Source organism: Elephas maximus, chromosome 5 (assembly GCF_024166365.1).
Source record: "Elephas maximus indicus isolate mEleMax1 chromosome 5, mEleMax1 primary haplotype, whole genome shotgun sequence".
NCBI classification, from domain to species: Eukaryota; Metazoa; Chordata; class Mammalia; order Proboscidea; family Elephantidae; genus Elephas; species Elephas maximus.
In genome coordinates this window covers 160,110,888-160,134,307 of record NC_064823.1, presented here as the reverse complement: position 1 = coordinate 160,134,307, position 23,420 = coordinate 160,110,888, and the positions used below count along the sequence as shown (strand labels likewise).

Below are 23,420 nucleotides of genomic sequence, written 5' to 3'. Positions count from 1 at the left end.
CCAGGGTTGTATCCTTTCGCCATACCTATTCAATCTGTATGCTGAGCAAATAATACGAGAAGCTGGACTATATGAAGGAGAACGGAGCATCAGGATCGGAGGAAGACTCATTAATAACCTGCGTTATGCAGATGACACAACCTTGCTTGCTGAAAGTGAAGAGGACTTGAAGCACTTACTAATGAAGATCAAAGACCACAGCCTTCAGTGTGGATTACACCTCAACATAAAGAAAACAAAAATCCTCACAACTGGACCAATGAGCAACATCATGATAAACAGAGAAAAGATTGGAGCTGTCAACGATTTCGATTTACTTGGGTCCACAATCAACAGCCATGGAAGCAGCAGTCAAGAAATCAAAAGACGCATTGCATCGGGTAAATCTGCTGCAAAGGACCTCTTCAAAGTGTTGAAGAGCAAAGATGTCACCTTGACCCAAGCCTGACCCAAGCCATGGTATTTTCAATCGCATCATATACATGCGAAAGCTGGACAATGAATAAGGAAGACCGAAGAAGAGTTGATGCCTTTGAATTGTGTTGGCGAAGAATATTGAATATACCATGGACTGCCAAAACAACGAACAAATCTGTCTTAGAAGTACAATCAGAATGCTCCTTAGAGGCAAGGATGGCGAGACCGCGTCTTACATACTTTGGACACGTTGTCAGGAGGGATCAGTCCCCGGAGAAGGACATCATGCTTGGCAAAGTACAGGGTCAGCGGAAAAGAGGAAGACCCTCAACGAGGTGGATTGACACAGTGGCTGCAACAGTGAGCTCAAACATAACAACGATTGTAAGGATGGTGCAGGACCAGGCAGTGTTTTGTTCTATTGTGCATAGGGTCGCTATGAGTCGGAAGCGACTCGACGGCACCTAACAACAGCAACAAGCAAAGTGTGTATAAATTTTTGTATGAGAGACTGACTTGATTTGTAAACTTTCACTTAAAGCACAATAAAAATTAAAAAAGGAAAGAAAATCTAGGCATCCTAGCTGCTCTTCTTCCTGGAGAAGGCCAGCTGATTGATGTGGGGAAGTGCTGGAATCCACCCACCCTGCCCTGCAGGCCCCCAATGCGGCCCACCCTGGGTGGTGGGTGTGGGTGCAGGGGAGGCCCCGGAGGAGGGACAGCATTGCCTCCAGGAGGGGAGGCAGGCCTGCCCCAAGCTGTAAGCCTCCTCCAGGCTGGGCAGTGTCTGCCAGTAGCAAGCCGGATGACTGGCCATACCCGAATACTCCCCACTACTGGAGGCTGACCCACCTCTGCAAAAAGCCAGAGGCAGAGGGTGACAAGCAAAGCTTTTCTAGATTGCAGGAGACTTTAGAGGGACACGGGATCCCCTGGGTGGTGCAAATGGCTGACATGTGCGGCTGCTAACTGAAAGCTTGGCGGTTCGAGTCCACAGAGCTGCCTGGGGAGAAAAGCTTGGCAATCTGCTTCCAAAAAATCAGCCATTGAAAACCGTAGGGAGCAGTTCTACTCTGACACACGGGATCCCTGAGTCGGAAGTCGACTCCATGGCAACGGGTTCTGGTTTAAACAGAACTGACCAGCTCCATGCCTGATTGCCTGACTGAGATAGTATCGCGTTAACAACGTTGCAGAGACTGTTGGAGGAGCTGACAATGAACCGATGCTGTGACAGTGGGGATGAGTTGTGTTGATATGCGTGGGGGCGTGTCTGTTCTTCAGAAATGCGCACTGAAGTACTTAGGTGCAAATGGTTAGGGAACATCTGTCTACTTAGCCACCGCACGTGGCCAGAGGTGGGCGCCGTTGAGCTTAGTCGTGGGGGGGGAGGTGTGCCCAGCAGCTCCTGAACGCTCCCTTCAGCCTTTCTGGAGGGTTGAAATATTTCACGAGAAAAAGTTGGGAACAAATTCCAAAGGCCACCAGGACGAGGGGTCGGAAACTGGAGACTCACGAAGCAAAAGGAGTTCCGTCCGCCCCCGCAGGCCAGGGCAGGAGGGGAAGGAGTTTGGGCAGGGAAGCCTGGGCCAGGCGGGGTCTGAGGCTGGGGGTTCAGTGCTCACTAGGCACCTACGCGTGCCAGCCCAGGGTTGGGCCGGACCTCACCGACCTAGGGTTGCCGGAGGAGAGTGCCAGGTGAGGGCCAGGGCCGTAGGAGGAACCTGGCAGGTGGAGGAGCGAGCCAGGGCGGGGCCGCAGGAGGAGCCGGCAGGTGAGAGGTGGGGCGGGACCTCGAGAGGAGCAGGCAGGTGAGGGGCGGGGCCGAAGGTAGACTCAGTCGGAGCCAGCCAGGTAGGGGGCAGGGCCGGACTGCGGAGGGGCGTGGTCAGGGCGGGGCCACAGGAGAGCAGGCGAATGCCCGCTGATGGCCGCCAGGTGAGGGGCGTGGCGGGGCGGAGACTGCGGAGGCCCGAGCTCCTCTTGTCTCCTTGGCCCAGCCCCACCGGGCGCTGTCCCCTGGCCCAGAGCTAGGTGGCGCCCCCGGCTCGCGCTCCGAGCCCGCGTGAGGCCACCGAGGCGGCGTGCTGGTCCCCACGCGCCACCGCCCTGACTCGGGGTTCCTGAAGCCCACTGGCTGAGAGTTCTCCACTCAAGGCGGCTCTAACGGGCTTCGTCCCGGGATGAGACAGGAAGGACAGCGGAGGCAGCTCTGAGAGGAGCGAGCGGGGAGGACACCGAGGCCCAGAGAAGGAGGGGTGGGCAGTGCCGGGCTCAGGCTCCAGCCAGTCCACCAAGACATGGCCGCCTGTCCCTAAAGACAGCCTGGTCTTCCCCTGGGCCTGGCCAATTTATCCTCCACCTCCCCCAAGAAGCCTTCCTGGACTTATTCTCCACCAGGTGGGGCCCAGGTGTGACCCGTTCCCGTTCCCACCGTCCTGGTGTCTTCCTGCTCCCTCCGTGTGAACTGGAGAGTGGGGGATGTCCTGTGGCTCGTCGCTGGGACCTCAGCACTGGCCAAACGCCAGCACGCGGCAGGAAGGGCCGCGGGGGTGTGTGTGTCGGGGGTCAGCAAGAGGCACTGGTGAGCGGCAGCGGGAAGGCCTGGCTTACCAGCAGCTTCACCGGGGGTCTGGAGCAGCTCACCAGGGGCACACCTGGAAACCTGCCACTCCACAGCAGGTAGGGCAAGAGGGTGATAAGGTGAAGGCCTCAGAACCTACTGGAGGTGTCTGGACATGATCCACTCCCCATAGCCAGCATCCACCTGGAACCGGACACTCAGCGTCCACCAGGGGACGCTGCTTCCCCAGCGCTCTTCCTCCGTGAGCCCATCAACACTGGATGGGGCACTCAAGTGCCCAGGGACTGGCACAGCCCTTGGTCCCTGGTGTGTCTATCTCCATGCCTCCCCCTATGAACACTGACTCTCCTGTCTTCCCTGCCCTCCAGGGTCCCAAAGACCAAGGCAACGAAGACCACTGGTGGCCTTGAGGTTCTGCCCTGCCTGTGCCAGGGCCCCACGCGACTTGCCACACTGGATCGCCCTCTGGCTTTCCTTTCCAGTGTCAAGGCCAGAAAGGCCTGAATGGAAACCCCGAGGCCATGACCCAGGCAGCTGGTCCCCTTTGAGCCTCTGGGCAGAGCAGAACATCCCTCTGGGACCCCATGACCCCTTCTGCCCTGGGGGGGGCAAATGACAGAGCCCATCCAGGAAGGCTGAGGACACCAAGCTGCCTGGGAGCCCAGAACAACAGAGGGCAAGAAAGCACACAGTAGGGGTTCGAACCAGTCATTTCTCTTTATTTTTTGCAAAGTAGGTCTGCCAGGTTAACGAAAGCAATCTGCCGGTTTGGGCCGACACCTTTGGCCACGACACGGCTGAGCCCCGAGATCAGAGACTGCCCTGGCCACCTGCCCTGCGGCGGCCAGCCCATGAACACAGGGACAGCCACCCAGACGCGGGGCCTGGTAACAGTACAAAAAGTAACAAAACAGAATTCACGGATTTCTCTCCCGAGTTTTGAAAGGTAGCAGCCCAGGCTATAAACGTCTAAAGCATTGCGTAAGAAGTGTTAAGTCTACATCAAATACATCTCGTAAAAACTCAATAAATTATATATATAGATATATATAAACTTGTAACATCTAATAACAACTGAACATGCATGCAGGGCCAGCCCCCTGGCTGGAAACTGCCCACACCCAGAACAGGCGGCAATTAGAACCTGTATAAAAATCCCAAGGCATCTTGAAATGCAAAAAATAAATCTCCTAAGGAAAAATCCTGCAGAAATCCAAGTCTCCTGCAAAGGAAGGCCAAAGGAAATAAAACATCCTCCCTTGAATCACTTCAGACGCAATGATCTTTTAGGGTGCGGGGGGGCGGCTCTGGCCTGGGGGGCAGACTGGCAGCGGGGGACCCAGCGCCCACCACCGCTGCATGCACATTCGCGCAATCCCTGTAAATGCGGCATAAATTTTCTCAGCTGTTAATAAGTTAAAACTTAAATCTCTCTGCTGTTTGGCTGGCTAAACCTATGAACATGGCATGGATGAGGACTCAAAGGTCGATAAATAGCTTTACAAATATACATTCCAGGTACAATTTTTAAAACAAAACTGTGATATCAGGTAATCGGCTTATTCTTATATCTGCGTCACCCACGGGGGTCTCGCCCACTGAAGCACTCCCTCCTGCACCCCCAGGGTCCTGGGCCTCAGCTGTACCAGCCTTTTCTTCTTCCACATAGGTATTTCTATATATATATTTGTATGTATATATCCCATATACACGGTATTTATCTATATAAATGTATACACACTTCTGCAATAAACCTTTCGGATAGAAGTAAAGGCTCTCCTGCCTTCAGGTACCCGTAATTTCAGTCTCCAGGGGACAGGGTGGGAAGTGGGGAGGCCTGGAGGTTGGGGGGGCTGCTCGCTGACACTCATCCCTCACTGCAGGCACAAGGTGCCATCTGGCCAGAGGCTTAACCCACCAGGAGGGGCTGCCCTACAGGCTCAGCTTTGGGAGGCGATGGCCATCCCACCCTGTGATATTCCCTGTCGGGTGGCACTGGGGGACAAGGGGGCAGTCTGGCCCAGCTCCCCACCCCAAAGGGCTCCACAGGGAACCTCCTTACATTCTATATTTGGTCCCCCAGAATGAAGGCCCCTAGGTGCTACAGGCACAGACGGCACTGGGCACGAGGGTCTTGTACAGCAGCTCAGGGCAACCTGGGGGCCGCAAGACTCTCTCTCTCTCTCTCACACACACACACACACGCACACAAAAACACACACACACAGTTTCTGTCTATCCATCCATCCATCTGTACTAGGGCCCAGGCCCAGGGCAGTGGGCCTCAGTGATCAACTGCACAGGCAGTGGCTGGGTGGGGAGCCGGTCTCACATTGGCGGGGGCTCAGTCAGGTCGCCCTTCACGTCCGCAGAGCCCCGCTGCTGGGGGGGGCAGGCAGCAGAAGGTCGTGGGCAAACACAGAGTCATCGCCCGAGGAGCCGGAGCTGGGTGTGTCCTGGCCACCAGGCGAGTACTGCTCAAATGGCACTGACAGGTCCAGGTACTCCTGTGGGCAGGGGGCTGTCAGCACTGTGGCCCCGCGCCCTCCTTCCCATCACTGCCCCTGGCTCAGGCTGTGCCCCAGGAGGCCCGGCTCCCCGTGTGGGCCCCGGGGCCTGACACTCACGTCAGTGGACGTCACAGTGAGCACACGGTCCAGGTCCTCCACCAGCTGCTTGAAGGTGGGCCGCTGGGAGGGCACAGCATGCCAGCACTCTCGCATGATCATGTACCTGCAGAGACGGGCGCTCAGCCACCCCACGCCCAGCCGGCAGGCCTGCACCCCCCACGCTTGCTCAGGAACGTCCTTCAGCCACCTGCACCCTCACCCTGCCTTGGTCTGCCCAGCACCAAGGCTGGGATGGCAGCCCACCCTCCCGGACAGGCCATTAGGGTGGGTGGTGCGCGGGGCTCACAGGTCGTGTGTGCAGTTGGCTGGCTTGTCCATGCGGTGGCCTTCCTTGAGCAGCTTGAAGAGCTCCTCCACGGGAATGCCGGGGTATGGTGAGCCCCCCAGCGTGAAAATTTCCCAGAGCAGGACACCAAAGGACCAGCTGCGGGAGGGGGCCGCGATGCTGTCAGCGAACCCACCCCCGGAGCCACCCCGTCAGGACGAGACTGAGGCCTGACAGGGGCTGGCAGGGGTATGGGGGTCCTTCCCCGGCCCCTAACCCCCCTGCCCTGGAGCAGCATGCCCCATACAGCTCCCCCACCCCTCGGGGCCTGGGGACTGGAGGCAACACATACACGTCACTCTGGTGGGTGTAGACTCGGTCAAACAGAGCCTCGGGTGCCATCCACTTCACGGGCAGCCGGCCCTGGGGGGAGGGGAAGGTGTGTTAGGCTGCCAGGTGGCCTCCTGACCGGGGCCCCACCTGCCTGGTCCCCCCACCTGCCCGGCTCCCCCCCCACCTGCCCAGCCCCACTCTCCAACCCCGGGTTGGGCTCACGTTGGTGGTCTTCTTGTAGTAGTCCAGGTTGTGCACATCCCGGGCCAGGCCAAAGTCAGCTATCTTCATCACGTTGTCCTCTGTCACCAGCACATTGCGGGCGGCCAGATCCCTGTGGATGCACTGGGGGTGGGGAGCAGGGACTGAGACCACATTCCATCAGCCCGACGCCAGCCCCTCCCTGCAGCAGCCTGCTCTGTGATCTGCCCCCACCATGGCCCATGCCCCACAGGCCCCCATCGCCCCTGCTCAGCCTCTTCCCGGGGCAGTTTGCTCTGGCTCACAGCCAGCCACCACCTTGGGGTCAACCCCACTCCCGCCCCCCACTCACCTTCTGGGAGGCCAGATACTCCATGCCCCGTGCCACCTGGTAGGCACAGGACACGAGGTCCTTGAAGGTGAGCTGCTCCTCAGGCAACTTGCAGGTGTCAAAGGAGTAGTCCATGCCCGGGGGCCTCCGCGCCCGAAGGTACTCCCGCAGGTTGCCCTTGGCCGCGTACTCCACCAGCACGTACAGGGGCCCTGCAAGTACAGTGTGTCAGAGGAGACCGGGGCCCAGAAAGAGGAGGCCCCCGGCTGCCGGGTGCAGGGAGCCAGGGACTTGCTTCCCTGAAAAGCCAGCGCTCGGAAGGAGGAGACATCCGCCCCCCGGCCCCCAGCCCACCCACCTGCCCCGGCCCGCCCACCGCCCCTGGCGCCCATCGCCCCCTGCACTCACCGCCCTGCGTGCAGGCCCCCAGCAGGTTGATGATGTTCTTGTGCTTGCCAATCATCTTCATCATCTCCATCTCTGACACCAGGTCCGAGAGGTCCTTGTCCGTGGCATCGTCTACTCACGGAAGGTGGGGCGTCAGGGCCTGCCTCCCCCGCCCCAGCTTGGGCCCAGGCGCCCCCGCTGGCCTCCCTCGCTCACCTTTCAGCATCTTCACAGCCACAGTGACAGGCTTGGCAGCCCGCTCTTTGTCGATGCCGATGGCCTCTGCCATGACCACCTGGCCGAAGCAGCCCTCCCCCAGGGGCTTGCCCAGGGTCAGCCTGGCAGAAGACACAGGAGGCGGGGATGAGCCCTCTCACCACTCAGCGCCCCTCCACACCTGTGCTCCTGCCTCTGCTCCTCCCTAGCCCCACCTTCCGGGCCCAGTGCCACCACCTCCAGGAAGCCCTCCATGCTCAGCTCTGCTTGTGAGATGAGGAACATTGCCCCTTGGACCTCCTGCCCTTTGGCCTCCAGACATGGCTCCTATCTCAGGGGCACCTCCCGCTGGCCTGGCTTTCTCCATGAGGTCCCAGCCCCATATCTACATTCTCCATGTCCCCTGAATCCTACCCGACTCCCCGCTCCCTGACCACAAGACCCCACCCTGTATGTGCTCACCCTTCCCCCAGGCCAGGCCCTGCAACCTCACACTGTTCTCATTACCACCTGCCCAGGTGCCCCTCAAAGCCCTGTGTGCACCCCCTCACTGACCGGGCACGGGACAGCTCCCACTTGGGGTCGGCAGGCAGCTCGAGCTCAGAGACGTTGGCCAGCGTGGGGCCCTCCCCCGAGGACAGCCTGGCCATGCGCACCAGTGGCGTGTTGGAATTCATGGACGAGTTGGACTCCAGGGACACCTGCTTGGGTCGGCAGGGCCAGGTTGGTGCCGTGGGGTGCACAGTTGGGGCAGGGTGGGCAGGGGGTGGGGCACTGGGTTGGGAAAGGGAGTGTTCAGACCTCCGTATGGTGTGAAGTGAAAATTCAAAATAAAATGTTTTGTGCCACAAAGCAACGGGGCCCCACGTGCTGAACACGGAAGGCCAGGCAGAATGTCTCAGCTGTGGGGGCTGAGGGGCGGGTGCAGGGGGTGGCGGGCCCTGGGCTGGCTCAGAACCTGGTATCTACTTTCTGTTACCTGTCGCTTGAGCGGGAAGCGGGAGACCTTGTGCACGGCGGGAGAGCCCAGGCCCTTCTTGGTCGGGCTGTGCAGCCGGCACAGGGTCACGGCCACCACCACCATGATGAAGAAGAAGAAGCCTGCCCCGTAGCTGAGAACGCCTGCGTACACGCTACTGGCCTCGTCCGCCTCCGCCAGCTCCTCCTCAGCTGCAAAGACATGGGCGTTGGGGCCAGCCCGCCGCCCACTGCCCTCACTGCCGCTGCAGCCCCAGGCACCAATGGGGGGGCTCGGCCCCCTCATGGGGACCAGGGCTCCTGGGGGGCAGGGGACCGAGGCCTCGATGCCTCCACTCAGTGACGGTACTACAGTCAGAAATGCCTGTAAGCAGGGAGGAGGCAGACCCAGAGAATGAGCCCAGCGAGCCAGTAGCACCCACACTGCCACCCCGGTACCCAAGAGATGCCAAAACCGCCGGAGCAGAGCTGCTGGAGGCCCGCTGGGACAGTAGGGGACTTGGAGGAAGGCACCCCTGGAGCCAAGACACAGCCAAGGCAGGCTTTGCTCCCACACCAGGTACAGGGCCAGGCTCGAGGGTTCTGTAAGGAGGGGCAGCCGAGAGCCGCTGGGGACTCCCACCTGTGCCCGGCGGCTGTGGCATGTCCCAGGCAGCGTCCCACACCCAAGAGGACAAGAGCAGAGCAAGCAGCATCGAAGGAGCCAGTACCTGGCAGCACCACCAGCCACGCAGAGTGATGGGAAAACCCGATAGAATTGCCAGCCAGACACGTGTACTCCCCCGCATCCTCAAACGTGACATTGCGCAAGGCCAGAACCTCTAGCTCCTTGTCGGTGGTGTTAACGCCTGCCGTCTACGAAGAGAGAACAGAGCGCGATAGGCGAGTGCCAGCACCCCCGGGGGCTCCGCAGCCGAGTCCACGCGGCGACGATCCAGCCAGGCTGCAAGGAAAACGCCGCCGCCACCACCGCCGCCACGGCCTCCGCGGCCGCCGCCTCCTCTGGCGCCGCAGGAGCCGGAAGCCAAGGCCCTCCACCGGCGAGAGTCCTCTGTCCCAAGGGAGCGGCAGGCGTGCGGCTAGGAGCGCGCCGCGCAGGTGCAACATGCAGAGTTAGGAGTTAGCGTAGCGACTGGGTAGAGGGTGCAGGCGGGGTGGGGGGAGCGGGGGAGAACAGAAGGACAGACAGACAAGACGTGAACAGGCAGCAGAGCTCGTGGCTGAAGACAGAAAAGGCTGGAACAGCAAACGCTCAAATAGCGTGGGGCGCGGCCCCTGCTGGCGCCAGGAGCTTCCTGGGAGTGTGTGGGCGTGGGGAGGATCGGTGCAGGCCACGGCGGCTCGAAGGGGGCTTGGGCACACTGGAGGCGCGAGGAGCCAGCGCTCAGGAGGCGGCCACGTCAGGAGCAGCGAGCAGCACGGGGCGGGAAGCGAGCGAGACCAGAGCGAGCATGCGGGTGGGCGAGCGTGCGGGCAGGCGCGTGGCCAGGGCATTGGAGCCGGAGCTCGGCGTGCCAGGCAGGCGTGGGACAGAGTCGTTACCTGCTGGGGGCCCGTGAACACGCAGCCAAAAGGCCTTCTCGGCCACGCCTATGAAATTGGTGGCTCGACAGAGGTACTCGCCCCCGTCCCGCTCGGACACATTGGCCAGGCGGAGGCGCGCGTCAGCCTCCGCACTCTCACTGATCCAGGACTGCGGGGACAAGAGACCCGGCTCAGGCGCGCCTCCGCGGCTGCCCGCGCGAACCCAGGCCGGGCTGCGGCAGCCATAGCCGGGTGTGAGTGTCGTGGGGACGCGAGCCTGGCTCCAGCCCCAGCTATCCTCGCCCAGCATGCCACACAAGGGCGGCCCCAGCCATGAGGCAGGAGACCCCTGAGGAAAGGGTGTGGGGCCCAGAAGGCTGCCTGGAGGAGGCGTACAGGCAGGTTTTGGTTTCATAGGAGATGCTTTTTCTGCATCTGCACCCCATAACTCAGAGCCAGGCCCTGGGCAGGGGCCCCCCAAGGCTGAGCATGGTGGGGAAGGGCTGCTCCGAGCCCACCCTGGCTGTGCCCACCCCACCCGTGCCCACTCCTGGGGTCTTAACTAGGCTCGCCGCAATGCCATCCAGTGCCATCCGGGCCAAAAGCATGTGTGTTCACGTGTGTGTGCATGAGGACCAGCGCCGACGGAACCCCCCTCCTGTGCTGCTGGCCTCTCCCTCTCGGCCCCAAGCGACTGCTCCCACCCCCACTGCCCGTCTTGTCTCCAACAGATGTTTCTCTTTGAGCTTTGAGTGTCGCAACCATCCCCACTCGGCGGCCCCCACCCCGTGCGGCCGTGGGAACAGAGCTGACGCCGTCCTGGCCCGAGGGAGGCGGGCAGGTGGGAGGTCCACGCCACGCTCATATGCTGTGCATGCTCCATCAGGGCCAGCCTCGGGAGCAGCCACCCAGTCCCTTTAGCTTAGTGTCCCCTCTACCAGGGTGCTGCTGCAGAGGGAGCTGGGAAGGCCCTTCAGGCATTCTCTAGCCACCCTCCAGCCTGGGTGGCATTTTGGTCCCCAGGCCTCCGAGACCCTGAGCCCAGTCTAGCCCAGAGGCCTGGGAGGACGACTCAGCCCGCCTTCAGGTTGTGGGCCTTCAACTGGCTGAGGCCAACTCTCGGTGGCAGACAAAGAAACTGAGCCTTGAGCACGCTAGGACTTAAACCCCAGCCTCCCGCAACAGCAGCCTTCTTGCTCCCCAGGCCCAGACTCCTAGTACTGCTCCCCCGTGCTTCATCCCCTTGCCCCAGCAGGTCCCCACCTTGAGCACAGTGACGTAGGGTGTGCCGTCGGGGCCCACCTTGCTGCCGTTCACCTCCACGTGTTTGAGCCACTGGATGTGGGGCTGGGCGTCGCTGTATACCTTGCAGTGGAACTCCACGTCGCTGCCCAGCACTGCCGTCTGGTTGGCTGGCAGCCCTGCCTGCAGGATGGGCCGGTGCGGGGACCGCTCTGTGGGCGCAGACGGGGCTCAGGGGCTGCTGGGCCATGCCCACCTCCCCACCAGGTGACCCGTTCACCCGCGAGCCGAGCCCGAGTCTCACCGAGCACATCCAACGTGTACGTCTGCCGGATGCTGCCGAACTTGTTCTCCACCACACACGTATAGTTGCCGCGGTCGGAGGGCACCACACTCTCCATGACCAGACTCCACTGCTGGTGCCGCAGCTGAAGGTGACACGTGGGGTGAGCGGGCGATGGCATGGCCCATGGGGCCAGCACAGAGCCTGGGTGAGCGCCTGCCCACCACCCAGCTCACCTTGATGCCCCCAATGCGGTGCTCGCCACGGAATTCCTTGCCATTCTTGAGCCACGATATGGAGGGTGTGGGGTTGCCAGCGGCCGGGCAGCGGAAGCGGACGGTGTTGGCCGCTGGCACGGCCAAGAGCTTTTTGTCCATGCGCTCAGGCCGTGTCCAATAAGGGGCTCCTACAGGCAGAGAGGGGCATGAAGGTCATAACCTCGCCCCCCTCAAAAAGTGCCCACCCCCCGGCCTCAGTTTCCCTTCCAGCGTAGGGAATTGTTCTCGCTAGGTGCCGTTGAGTCGGTCCCGACCCACAGAGACCCTATGTACAACAGAACGAGACACTGCCCGGTCCTGCGCCACCCTCACAATTGTTGACGAGGTTTCGAGGACCTCTTTCGGGGCTAGACAAGGCTCCTAGCAGACCTGGCGCCACGTGCCAAATCCCTCAGGGCGTCCCTGGAGCCGGCTCCTCCAGCCTGGTGTTCCCTCCCCTCCAGTCTCCTCCAGGGGAGGGGTCCAGGGCACCCCACCCTGGCCTGGGTGACTTTGGGGCACAGGGTGCCCCCAGGCAGGCCCACAGAGGGAAGCCGGCGTCACCTCGGCTTGGCCACTCACACACTATATGTGTCCTCTGGACTCAGCTGACAAAGGTCAGACCCAGAGAGGGAGCAGGCTGGCCCAGGTCATGCCACCCAGCCGGGTGGACGAGCCAGGGCAGGCCCTGGGAGCAGATCACCAAGAGGCTGAGTGAGATCCAGCCACCTACGGGAGAAGTCGCGATGGCAACAGCCCATTAGATTTCTGCAGAGACCCTCAGCCCCCGCTTTGGTGCACCGGGGCACCATGGCGTGTGCACGGTGATGATGGCCCTGCCTGTCCCCTCCGTTCTCAGTGCTCAGGGCCACTGCACCACCCCCACCCTCATAGCCCAACTGGTTTTTCTCCTTCCTCTGAGCTGGGTGGAAGCTTCCTTCATGCTGGGACTCGTGGGGAGGGAGGGCGCAGGGGTGCAGCAAGGAGAGGGCTAGGCCTTTGGCAGGAAGGAGGACCCTCCCCACCGTGACCACACAGCCAGGACCCATCCATCAAATGGAGAACACTGAGCTCAGGGGCTGGGTGCACTGTGGATGCCATAAGGAAGGGTACTTCCTAGAGCTTTGTGCCCCCCACCCGTGTTTCCAAGGCTGGGGCAGGCAGAGACCCCCAGCATGACCAAATGAGAGCCTGGGGGGCTCCCCAGGACTAGCAGCCATGCCAGGGACTGTTTCCGAGGGACCTGGAGACTGTGCTGACTCAAAGCTGCCCACTGTCAGATGGAGACTTCTGGAAGGTGGCCCTGCCACTGACCCTCAGAGCCCCTGAGCTCACACAGGACGGAAACGCCAAACACCCGCCTCAAACGGCCAGAACAGGAACTTGGGGTTGGGCACAGACTCTCGGGAAGGCATGAAGGAGCATGTGGACAGGGGAGGGGACGGCTGTGGCTGCTGAGCCAGAAATCTGGCTCGGAACTTCCTGGCAGCCAAAGAGAAAAGGGAAACAAGGAAAAGCCCAGCAGCTCCCTGGGGATGCAGAGCCTTTTCCGACCTTGGTCCTGGAGGGAGCCCTTTCCCTGGTGGCTCCTGCTTGGTGGCCCCACCCCCAGGGACCCCGAGTCCCCAGAGCAGTGCTTTTCTCCCTGGGCTCGTTGTCCCAGTCTCCTGCCCTTCTCCATCTCCCTGGTCGATTTTCTATGCCCACCGTGTCCCAGAGGGGAAGCACCTGGGCCAGGCACAGACAGAGGGCTGAGTCAACCCCCGTGTTATGATGGGGTCCCCTCCAGGCAGACGTCTACCCCACACCAACCCTTATCTGCACATGGACATCCACCAGCTCCTCCAGACCAGATGCCCCAGCTCCCTGCCTGTCCCCTCCACTGCTTCCAACACCGGGGGCACTGTCCCCCCCTGCCTTCACAACACGCCCTACCAGGCATCCCTGACCCCACAGCCGCCATCGGCTCCGGTCTGAACTGTCGCAGTTGCCTCTGCTCCCCCACCCCTGCTATCACTCACCCCACAGTTGCCGTGTTCTACTCACACTTAAAATGGCCCCAGCTCACCCAGAGTCCATGTCAAGATCTTCACAGCACCCACGGGCCTCACTGTCCCAGCCCCACTGACCTTTTTACCCTGGGCCTCAGTCTCCCCACCTGCAGTATGGGTCACCTTCCTACTTCTGGCCTGCCACCCAGGGCCCAGGGCTTCCCCAGACGGCCTATACCTGGGGAGGGTGGGGTTTGGCAGGAGAGCAGGTGGTCCCCGAGCCTTGCTCAGAGTCAGCCACCTCCCAGCCCTGTGTGTGTCTGGGACCTGGTCTCACCTGTATCCTCAGCCTCGTCCTCACTGTCTTCGTCATCTCCCGAGGACGGAGCATCTGCCAAGCAGGAGAGTGGGGGTGTATGGGTGGTGGGCCCGTGATGGGCAGCCGCCCGGCACCTGGACCCCATGCCCACCACTTCTCAGCTTTGACGTTGAGTGTCTTTTTCCTCCCAGCATCTCAGTCTCTGGCCTGCCCAGGAGGTCCTCAGAGGTGGGGCTGGAGGCCCCATATTCAGACAGCCCCTCCTGGGGGCAGACCCTCCTCTCAGCTTCAGCACCTCCAACCATTAAGACACTCGACGGGCACATCGCAGCCACCACTTGGAGACCCCTGCCCACTGGCCTCTCCTGCAGCCACCCCAGCCACGTGGGGGAGCTCAGCCAGCCAAGCCTCCTCCACCTGGTTGGTGCTTACCTGTCACCCGCACGCTGAAGCGGCACAGGATGCGCTGGGTGAGCCGCTGGCGGCAGCTGTAGGCGCCAGCGTCCTCGTGGGAGGCGTTGAGCACCTGTAGCCTCTGCAGCCCCACCAGGATGCGGTCTGAGGGCACTAGCCCCAAGCCGTCCTTCACCCAGATGGTGGGTCCTGGGGTACTGCCCATGGGTGGGTGGCAGGTCAGCTCCATGGTGTCCCCACTGCCAAAGACCAGCTGCTCTTTCTGGCCAGGCTCAGGCTCCAGGGCCTCTGCAGGGAACATGGGCAACCATGAGACCACAGAAGGCCCCATGTTTACGCCCATTTTACAGATACCAGTAGAGGCCGCACGCAGCAGGGGGTGTCTGGGGCCTGGAGCGCAGAGGGCTCTACCAGAGAGCATGGCTCAAGCCAGCGGCCAGCAAACTGTTCCCCCAAAGGCCAGACGACCAGGGTTTCCCACTCTGCTACACAATCTCTGTCACAGTTACTCAACTGTCAGTGTGATACAGAGCAGCCATAAAAATAAAAAGTCACGGTAGACTCAATTCTGACTCAGGGTGACCCTGTGTGTGTCAGAGTAGAACTGTGTTCCACAGGCTTTTCTTTCCCTTTTTTTTTAAATATTTTATTGTGTTTTCAGTCAAGGTTTACACAGGACTTTAGGTTCCCATTCAACAATTTCTACACAAGTTGTTCAGAGACATTGGTTACATTCTTTACTATATGCCCTGGTTGCTCCCTTTCTATTAACCTAGTTTCCCTGCCCCCTTATGTTATCATCTTTATTTTAAAGTAATTGTTGACCATTTGGCTTCATACAGATGAATTTTTAAAAGAGAACAGTACTTAGGTATGCTATTTATTCTCTGAGGCAATGTGTTATTTAGCTAAAAGGTGACTATAGGGACTAGTTTTGGTTCAAAGTTTAAAACGTATCTCGGGGCAATAGTCTCCTGGTGTCCTCTAGCCTCAATCAGTCCAGTAAGTCTGTGTTTTTGGTTTTTTTTTTCCTTCTAAGATTTTAAGATTTTCGATGACTGCTCTGACAGGGAACACAACAGAGAACCCCTGAGGGAGCAGGAGAGCAGTGGGATGCAGACCCCAAATTCTCATAAGACCAGACTTAATCGTCTGACTGAGGCTAGAAGGACCACAGTGGTCACAGCCCCTAGACCTTCTGTTGGCCCAGGACAGGAACCATTCCCGAAGCCAACTCTTCAGACATGGAGTGGACTGGACAATGGGTTGGAGAGGGATGCTGGTGAGGAGTGAGCTTCCTGGATCAGGCGGACACTTGAGACTATGTTGGCATCTCCTGCCTGGAGGGGAGATGAGGGGGTGGAGGGGGTTAGAAGCTGGCGAAATGGACATGAAAAGAGAGAGTAGAGGGAGAGAGCAGGCTGTCTCATTAGGGGGAGAATAATTGGGAGTGTGTAGCAAGGTGTATATGGGTTTTTGTGTGAGAGACTGACTTGGTTTGTAGACTTTCACTTAAAGCACAATAAAAATTATTAAAAAAAAAAAAAGAATTTAAGGTTTTGTTCCACATTTTTCTCCCATTTTATCAGGATCCACCCATCGTGCCCTGATCAGAACGGTAGGTAGTAGTAGCCGGGCACCATCTAGTTCTTCTGGTCTCAGGGTAGCTAAGGCTGTGGTTCGTGTAGACTATTGGTCCTGCAGACCAGTTTCTTCTTTGAATTTTTGGTTTCCTTCTTTCTCTTCGGATCCGAATGGGTAGAGACCAATCGTTGTATCTTTCCATAAGGTTTTTGACAGCTGGTTTTTCAGAAGTAGTTTGCCAGGCCTTTCTTCCGAGGCACCCCTGGATAGACTTGAACCGTCAACCTTTTAGTTAGCAGCTGAGTGCATTCACTGTTCTTGCCACCCAGGGGCCCTGAAAGCAGCCCTAGACAACATGTAAACAAATGGGTGTGGCTGTGTTCCAATAAAGCTTTATTTAGGGGCATTGATACTTGGATTTTATATAATTTTCATGTGCCATAAAATATTATTCTTTGGATTTTTTTTTTTCAACCATTTAGAAACATGAAAACCGTTCTTAGCTCATGGGCCTTATGGAAGTGGGTGGTAGAGCATAGTCTGCAGACCCTTGATTTAAATGGGGGCACTGAGGTGGGAGTAACAGGGTGAGGGCTAAGCCCAGCCTCCTCGGAGGGGAGATTTACCCCAGGAAACGATCCTTCTCAGAGTTTCTCCCCCCAAATCATCCCACTGTTGTCAACATCAGCTCAGGCCGTGAGAGAACAGATTGCTTTCTTCTTAGCCTGTTGTTGTTGTTAGCTGCCTTCAAGTCCAGCTTCAAAGTCAGTAACAATGTTGCTGAACCTTCAACACCATTATAAGCAGAAGCAATTAGTGCACCCCACAGGGGTCTATTTGCCTCAAGCTAGGAGTAGGGTGGAGGGTGCACTGACAGAAGGCCCCCACCCAGCTGCATGCAGAACCAGAGCATCTTACATGCAAAACACACTTCAACGAGGTTTGTCGGAGAAACCACACACTAAGAAGAAACCAAAAACATAAGAGATGCCAGGCTGGGCCACTGGGTCTCCCGTGGCCAGGTAGTTCACGGGCTCCTGCCTGCAGGAGTCTTGGAGCCCCCATTTAACAGATGAGAACACTGAAGATGAGGGAGGAAGCCACCCAAGGTCACCCAGTGACTGGGGAGAACGGGGCTGTAGAGCCCAGCCGAGGAACCCAGGCGGCTTCACCCTCTAGGTGCCAGGAAGGTGGGGTGAGGGTCATCAAGAGGGGATGCATGCAGGGGGCCCCCTGGCTTCCAGGGGGCCTCCAGCAGTGCCCAACACCATCTCCAGTGGTCATTGGCTGCCCAGCTCCTGAGGGGCCACCAGACCCTCGTGGAGAATGGGGATGCACCACCGGTGGGGCTGACTGTCCCCCCAGGTCTCCCTGCCAGGGCCAGACAATGACCAGGGCAGGCAAACAGCCTGGGCTTGGGGCCCGGGACAGGGCTGGGTGGTCCCGCCTGGCGGGCCTCCTTCCCCAGGCCCAGCTGGGCCAGTCCAGCCCATTACTTGTCATTCTGCCGACGCGTGGCCTAGATTCGAGGTTTCAGCTGCCCACTCTGGCCACCAGTCTCTGGCTCCCCTGATGGGCCGGATTCTGCCCATCCCGCCTCGGCCAGCCCCACATCCATCCCTACTACCCATCTGGACCCTGCCAGCCAGAAGGGCCTACGCTCATCCCAGAAGCATCCACGGAAGGCTGCATCCCACGGGGACGCACAGCTCAGGACCAGCCCCTGAAGTGAGCTAGTGGTTAGGGGCTCTAGCCTGACACCTAGTCCTCTAGTCCTGGCCACTGCATCTACTGCAGACCACCCAGCACCGGGTACTGCTAGAGGCCCCCCAGAAGGCCCAGAACAGGCTGGTCGTGGCAGCCTCAGCTTCAGGCCTCAGCCCAAAGGCAACAACCGGCTGGTTCCGGTTTGGTCTGAGTGGCGATGGTGGGTCAAGCTGTCTGCACAAGTATTCCCTTCAACTTGGTCCAGCGAGGGCCTGGGGCCCGGGCTGTGGGACACTGAGTGATCCCCCAGGCCAGCCAGCCGCCGGTTACTTGGAGCGGGGATGGAAGGGGAGCAGGGCCTGCTGAGCTGGGAGAAGGGCCATCCACTCAGTCAAGGGCTGACCCCTGATGCTGCCCTCCCACCTTGTCCCACTGGCTGCCACAGAGGCCAGGGACCCCCTGGGGGGCACTGGGCAGACAGGAAATCTGCGCCTCCTTGCTATCCCATAAGACCCACCTGGAGCCAGCTCCAGGGGTGCACAAGGGAACCTGGGGGAGACCTGGCAGGGGAATGGCTGAGTGCAGGATAGTGTGGGGACTGGGTACCAACTGGGCCAGGGTCTGGCTCTACCTGGGGAGTTCCCGCAATGCTCCCGGCTCCAAGCCCCTGTGTGGCTGCCAGTCCCCCCCAGTGCCCTCTCCCACTTAGTGGTCCCAGAAAGGGGTCTTTCTGGATCAACAAGAGGGAGGCGCTGCCGACATCTATATGTCCACTGGTGCCCCCACACATCGGAGGTGGGTGGTGGGCAGGGGCAGAGCTTCTAACAGGATGCTGGCGTTACCCAAGGGTGCTGTGTCCTGGAGAGACCATGCTGGGCTTGGGGGAACATGCGGAAGAGATTAGGGGCCCAGGGCACCCAGTCATGTCTTCCTGCCATCCACTGGCCTCAGTCTCCCCAGCTGGGTCCAGGGCAATAAACTCACCTGGCATGACTGTCAAGGGCTAGGAGCCCAGGGAGGCTGCCACCACTGATTAGGGGGGCCAGAGAATGTGAAAGCAGGGGACCTGATGGAGAGAGACCCTGACGGCCCTCAGTCTATGCCCGGGGATGGGTGGCTGGAACCAGTCTGCTCAAGGGGGCAGCTCCCTGCCCTGGGGAAGTTTCCTCCTGGTTCTAGAACACTGTTCCAATGGATTGGGTAGCATGGGGGGTTGGGGGGGATTCAAACCAGTAAAAGAAGTTGCCATCAAGTCGACTCCAACTCATGGGACCCCCATGTCTGTCAGAGTAGAACTGTGCTCCACACCAGTTTCAACGGCTGATGTTTTGGAAGTAGATCGCCCGGTCTTTCTTTCAAAGCGTACCTGGGTGGACTCAATTGCAAACCTTTTCGGTGAGCAACAGAGCTCCTGACCATTTGTGACACCCAGAAACTCCATCGCAGGGGCCTTAAACATCAAAGCATTATTCACTGGTGCTGGGTGTGGAAACCGCTTCAAACCAACCCACTGGAAAGACTGCGTGGACTGGGATCCGCCGACCCGGAGGGATTTGGGTCGCAGAACAAAAGGGTCCTGTTCTTAGAAAGCACATGAAGCTCCAAGACACGTTGCTAGGTCTGTGATTTCAGTCTGAAAGGCGGGGGGCCACAGGTGTGGGCAACACTGACCCCGCAGCTCACGCCAGGAATGCGGCAAAGTTTCATAATAATGGGGGGGCAAAGGGGGTATCCGGAGGCTGGGCAGGCTAATGAGGGTTTACTGGGATTATCCGGCCTAATCCTGCCAACAACCCTGCAATTATTTCTTCTCCAGGACAGCTAGGAAACTGAGGCTCAGAAAGTGTACCCAGAGGTTGGTAGTCAGCTGGCAGCCTCCAGCCACTCCCAGCCTCAGAGAGCCCTCTCAGGGCTGGGGTCAGGGATCCCTACCACCCAGGGGTAGCTTCAGGGCTCATTCACTTGTAAATCAACTCAGGTCACCATGCCAGGGAGTTTGAAGGGGGCACTCACCATCTGTGTCTGGGGGCCACTCTGGTCCCACTTCCCCAAGGAGACCCCAGGCCCAGAACGGCCCCAACCAGGAATGAGGGCGTGGTGAGGGAGGGGTGGACAGGGGAGCCTCGAGGGCCTGACAGGACTCAGAGGCCAGAGGCTCAGCCCCAGAGCAGCCTCCAGCTCCGCCCAGGTTAATGAACCACCCAGGGGCCCTCTGGGCTCAAAGTCCAGTTGCAGCTGCCCCTGTGGAGGGGGTTGGGGGAGGCTTCAGAGAGCGTCTTCCCGGTAAATGCCCTGGGCCCCCCCAAAGACCACTAGGGGTGGGATTCAGTCAGACTGGAGGAGGAGTGCCCCCCATCAACCTGTGACTTGGGGTACAGCTGGAGCAACTTAGGGTCCACCTGCAGGCCCCCCACCGTGAACACCACCCCATGTCCAGACAAGCTGCTCTGGCCAGGCCTGGAGTGGCCAGGGCCATCCTGCCCATCGGCCACCACCTGCCCGAGAGCCCTTGACCCCAGCCAGCTCTGGCTCCAAGATTTATGTTCCCCGGGAAAGCGCCAGCCTGGGCCTCTGTAAACTTCACGAGGTCTTTGTATTTTTACTGCTCAGCCCATCTCGTTAAGGAACCGGATTAAGTTTATTGACCTATCAATTCCCTACCTGTTTCAGCAGCTCCAATGCGGGGGCTGGGGGTCCAGACACAGCGCCGGAGAAGGGGCGGGGCGGCCTCTGTCCGTGCCCCAGAGGGGGCTGATCTGCTGGGGGTAGCGGCAGCCTCCCCAGGTTTTGCGCCGCGCCGCCGGGGACAGGGCCTCGAAGGCGCTGCCCTTTCCCGGTGGGGGATGGAGGGAGGCCCCTACCCTACCCCCGACGCCACAGAGGGGTCCTAGCGAGGGTCTGGGTCCCGCCGCGCCTGCCCCTCCGCCGGAGCTACTTGACATTCCCGGGCCGTAGGGAGTAATATCTTCATCTGAATGCGAATGCTAATACGGGGCTCCCCCCGCGGCCGCCTATTCGGCTACCCTGGAAGCAGGGGCTGTCCGAGCAGGCGGTAAAAGCGCGCGCTGACCTCCCGACGGCCTCTGTCACGCTGCTGAATGACACGCACATTCAAGCGGCGGGCCCACTTTCATTCATAAAAAAAATGACATTGTTCCGGGAGGCTGCAGCCGCCGTAGGAGAAAGGGGCGCGAGGGGCGCGCGGAGGGGGCGGGCCGCCATCTGCCTCCTTCTTGCCCGCGGCCGGCAGCCTCCCTGGCACACCGCGCCCGCGGCCACTCAGCTCACACCTCCCCGCGAGGCCGCGCCGCCATCAATGCGCGGCCTGTGGCCGCGCCGAGGTACAAAAGAGCGGCTGTTCGGGGCCAGCCCGGGTGGGGCAAGAGCGCACCGGCGAGGGCCTCCCTGCAAGCAGTCCGCCAGCCAAGCCGGGCCAGGGCGCCCCGGGGCTGGGCAGGGATGGGGTCCAGCGCGCGCAGCCCCCCGCCCCGGCGCTCTTGACCTGCACCCTCTGAGGTTGACTATCCTAGGTGTCAGGGGCGCAGTCCCCGGCAGCCGCCCAGCCTGGCAGGGCGCGTGCGAGGGCGGGCGGCCCCCCGCCCCCCGGGGCGCTCGGCAGGGGGCGGCGTGCGCGCACCTCAGGGGCCGGCGCGTGTGCAGGCGGGACTCCGCGCAAGACGCGCTCCTGCCCCTCCCTGCCCTGCCATCACTAGCCCTTCGCCGGGACCCCAGCAGTGCGGCTGGACCTTGACCGTCAGCCCGGGCCGGCGGCCCCGAGTTCCTCGGACATGCGCCCCAACACCTCCCCGCGCCCCCGCCAAGCGTTCGGCGGGAGCTCCCAGGTGCAAGTCCCTTCGTCCCCCACTGGGGCCAAGGGCACTACAGCCTGCCTGGTGGGGGAGTGTTGGTACTAGGGGGTGTCAGCTGGTCACGCGGGCCACTGGACGGCTGGGCAGTGTCGCGGCCGTGAACACGGCCCGCCTTACGATCTGTCATACCCAAAGTACATGGCCTCCCGCTTCGGCCAGAGCTGGCCCTGACAGGGGACGGAGAGGGTGGTGGGGGCTGCCAACAAGAAGAACTTTCTGTAGGCGCAGAACCCGCGGATCAACAATGGAAATCGTGGAAACTCCGCTCCCGCTCCCTCCCGACGGCGCCCGGGGGCAGACGGCGACTCCTCTGGGGAACCGCGGGGGGCAGGGGCTGGGACGCCACCGCTAAGCGCGGCTCCCCGCGGCGGCCTCGCACTTGGGTGGCAGCTCTGCGGCTCCAGGCGCCCCACAAACAGCTGCGCCGCCTTCAGCCACGATCCCCGAGGAGAAGGGGCGGCGGAACCCGGGCCCTACCCCGCGGTCCCAGAGCGGGGACAGTGCCCTGCACCCCCGCCAACCCAGGCTCCCTTTCCGTCCCGACACCACTGCTTACCGGCCCTGGCCCCTGCCCCCGTCGAGTCCTTACCTGCCGCTCTCCGCACGACGCGTAGCTCTGTGCCCGGGGGCCCCGAGGCAGCGCCGGCCACTACGGCCACGGCCACGCAGAGAGCGAGGGCGCAGGCCGGGGCGCCCATGGCGGGGCTGGGGCCGCGGCGTCCTCAGGCAGCGCGCGCGGGCATGCTGCCCCCACCGCCCAGCTGGGGCACGGCGGGAGGAGGGCCCGCTCCGGAGTCTGCGGGAGGAGCAGGCGGCGCGTTACCGGGTAGACCGAGAGCGCAGGGGCGAGGGCCGGGCCTCTGCGCCCTGGCCCTCCGACACCCCGCCCGCCGCCGCCCAGGCTCCCGGGCCGCCTGGCGCCGCCGCTGCCTCCCCGCCGCAGTCCCTCCCTCCTCCTCTTCCCTCTTGGCGGCCGCAGAGCCCTCCCAGGGTGGCGGCGGCAAACTTTCCGGAGCGGGAAGCCCGGCCCGTTCCCGGGCCCTGCCGCAGAGATCGTTCCAGAGCCGAGCTGCGCGCCCGAGCCCCGCGCCCCCGGCCCCTCCGCGCTCTCCAGCCTCGCGCACCGACCTGGCGAGCTCAGCGCACGGCTCGCTGAGTACGGCTCCTGCTCCCTCTCGTTGCCCGCCGGCCCTGCGCCAGCCCCGTCCCTCCTGCCGTCGGTTCGCTGGGGGTCCTTCCGCCCGGCCGAGCAGGACTACGCGGCCTCAGATGCGCGCGCGGCGCCCGATACCCGCGCCGCCGCTGCCGCCACCGCGCACTGTGAGCCCCGGGAGCCCGGCGCGCGGCAGCCAGTGGGGGCGGCCCTCCAGCCCGCCCCGCCCCGCCCCGCCCCCGCCCCCGCCCCCGCCCCCGCCCCCGCCCCGACAGGCTTGCTCGGGCCCGGAGACACGCCCCGCCCTGCAGGGCGGACCGGGGGCAGGGCCACAGCTCGCCCCGCCCCTGCCCGCGAAGGGGATTAGAGGGGGCGGAGCCGGGCGGGGGCGCCGGGCGGTCTCGGAGGGCGTGGGAGCCGGGGCTGGGCGCGGGCAGGCCCCCCAGCTTATCGAGGGGCCCGGAGGGCGGGTCCGCGCTGGGAGCACAGCGAGGCCGAGCACCCGCCTGTGTTTGCACAGCGCAGCTCTGCTCAGGGGCCCAGGCTCGGGAATGCGGGGGAGGGGGCGGAGGGGGATGGGCTCGATGGATGTCCAGGGAGGCTTCCCGGAGAAGGAGCCGCTGGAGCTGCTCCCTGCGATGGGAGCAGGCATCGCTGGTGGAGGAGGGCCGGGGCGGCGTGCAGGGTGGGGAATTGTGTGTGCAAAGGCCTGGGGCATGGAATGCAAGGGGAATA

At 61.5% G+C, this 23,420-nt stretch overlaps 1 protein-coding gene across 4 annotated transcripts; it reads right to left on the bottom strand.

Annotated features, from left to right (window-relative positions):
* Positions 1–3,701: 3,701 nt before the first annotated feature.
* Positions 3,702–22,879, bottom strand: FGFR3 (fibroblast growth factor receptor 3). Of its 4 annotated transcripts, none has more exons than XM_049886580.1 (18): positions 22,661–22,879; positions 22,122–22,328; positions 14,391–14,660; positions 13,977–14,030; positions 11,628–11,797; positions 11,413–11,536; positions 11,130–11,320; positions 9,885–10,035; positions 8,344–8,534; positions 7,920–8,068; positions 7,365–7,486; positions 7,170–7,280; positions 6,783–6,973; positions 6,452–6,574; positions 6,249–6,319; positions 5,918–6,055; positions 5,629–5,734; positions 3,702–5,508 (listed from the first exon to the last, which is right to left on the bottom strand). In XM_049886580.1, the coding sequence occupies exons 2-18, from the start codon at positions 22,228–22,230 to the stop codon at positions 5,362–5,364; spliced, it is 2,418 nt and encodes an 805-aa protein (XP_049742537.1). In that variant the 5' UTR covers positions 22,231–22,328; positions 22,661–22,879; the 3' UTR covers positions 3,702–5,361. The 4 variants fall into 4 exon arrangements, with proteins under 4 accessions (XP_049742537.1, XP_049742538.1, XP_049742539.1 ...); XM_049886581.1 differs by having other exon boundaries at positions 7,920–8,065; XM_049886582.1 differs by lacking the exon at positions 9,885–10,035 and adding an exon at positions 9,053–9,197.
* Between the last annotated feature and the right edge of the window lie 541 nt (positions 22,880–23,420).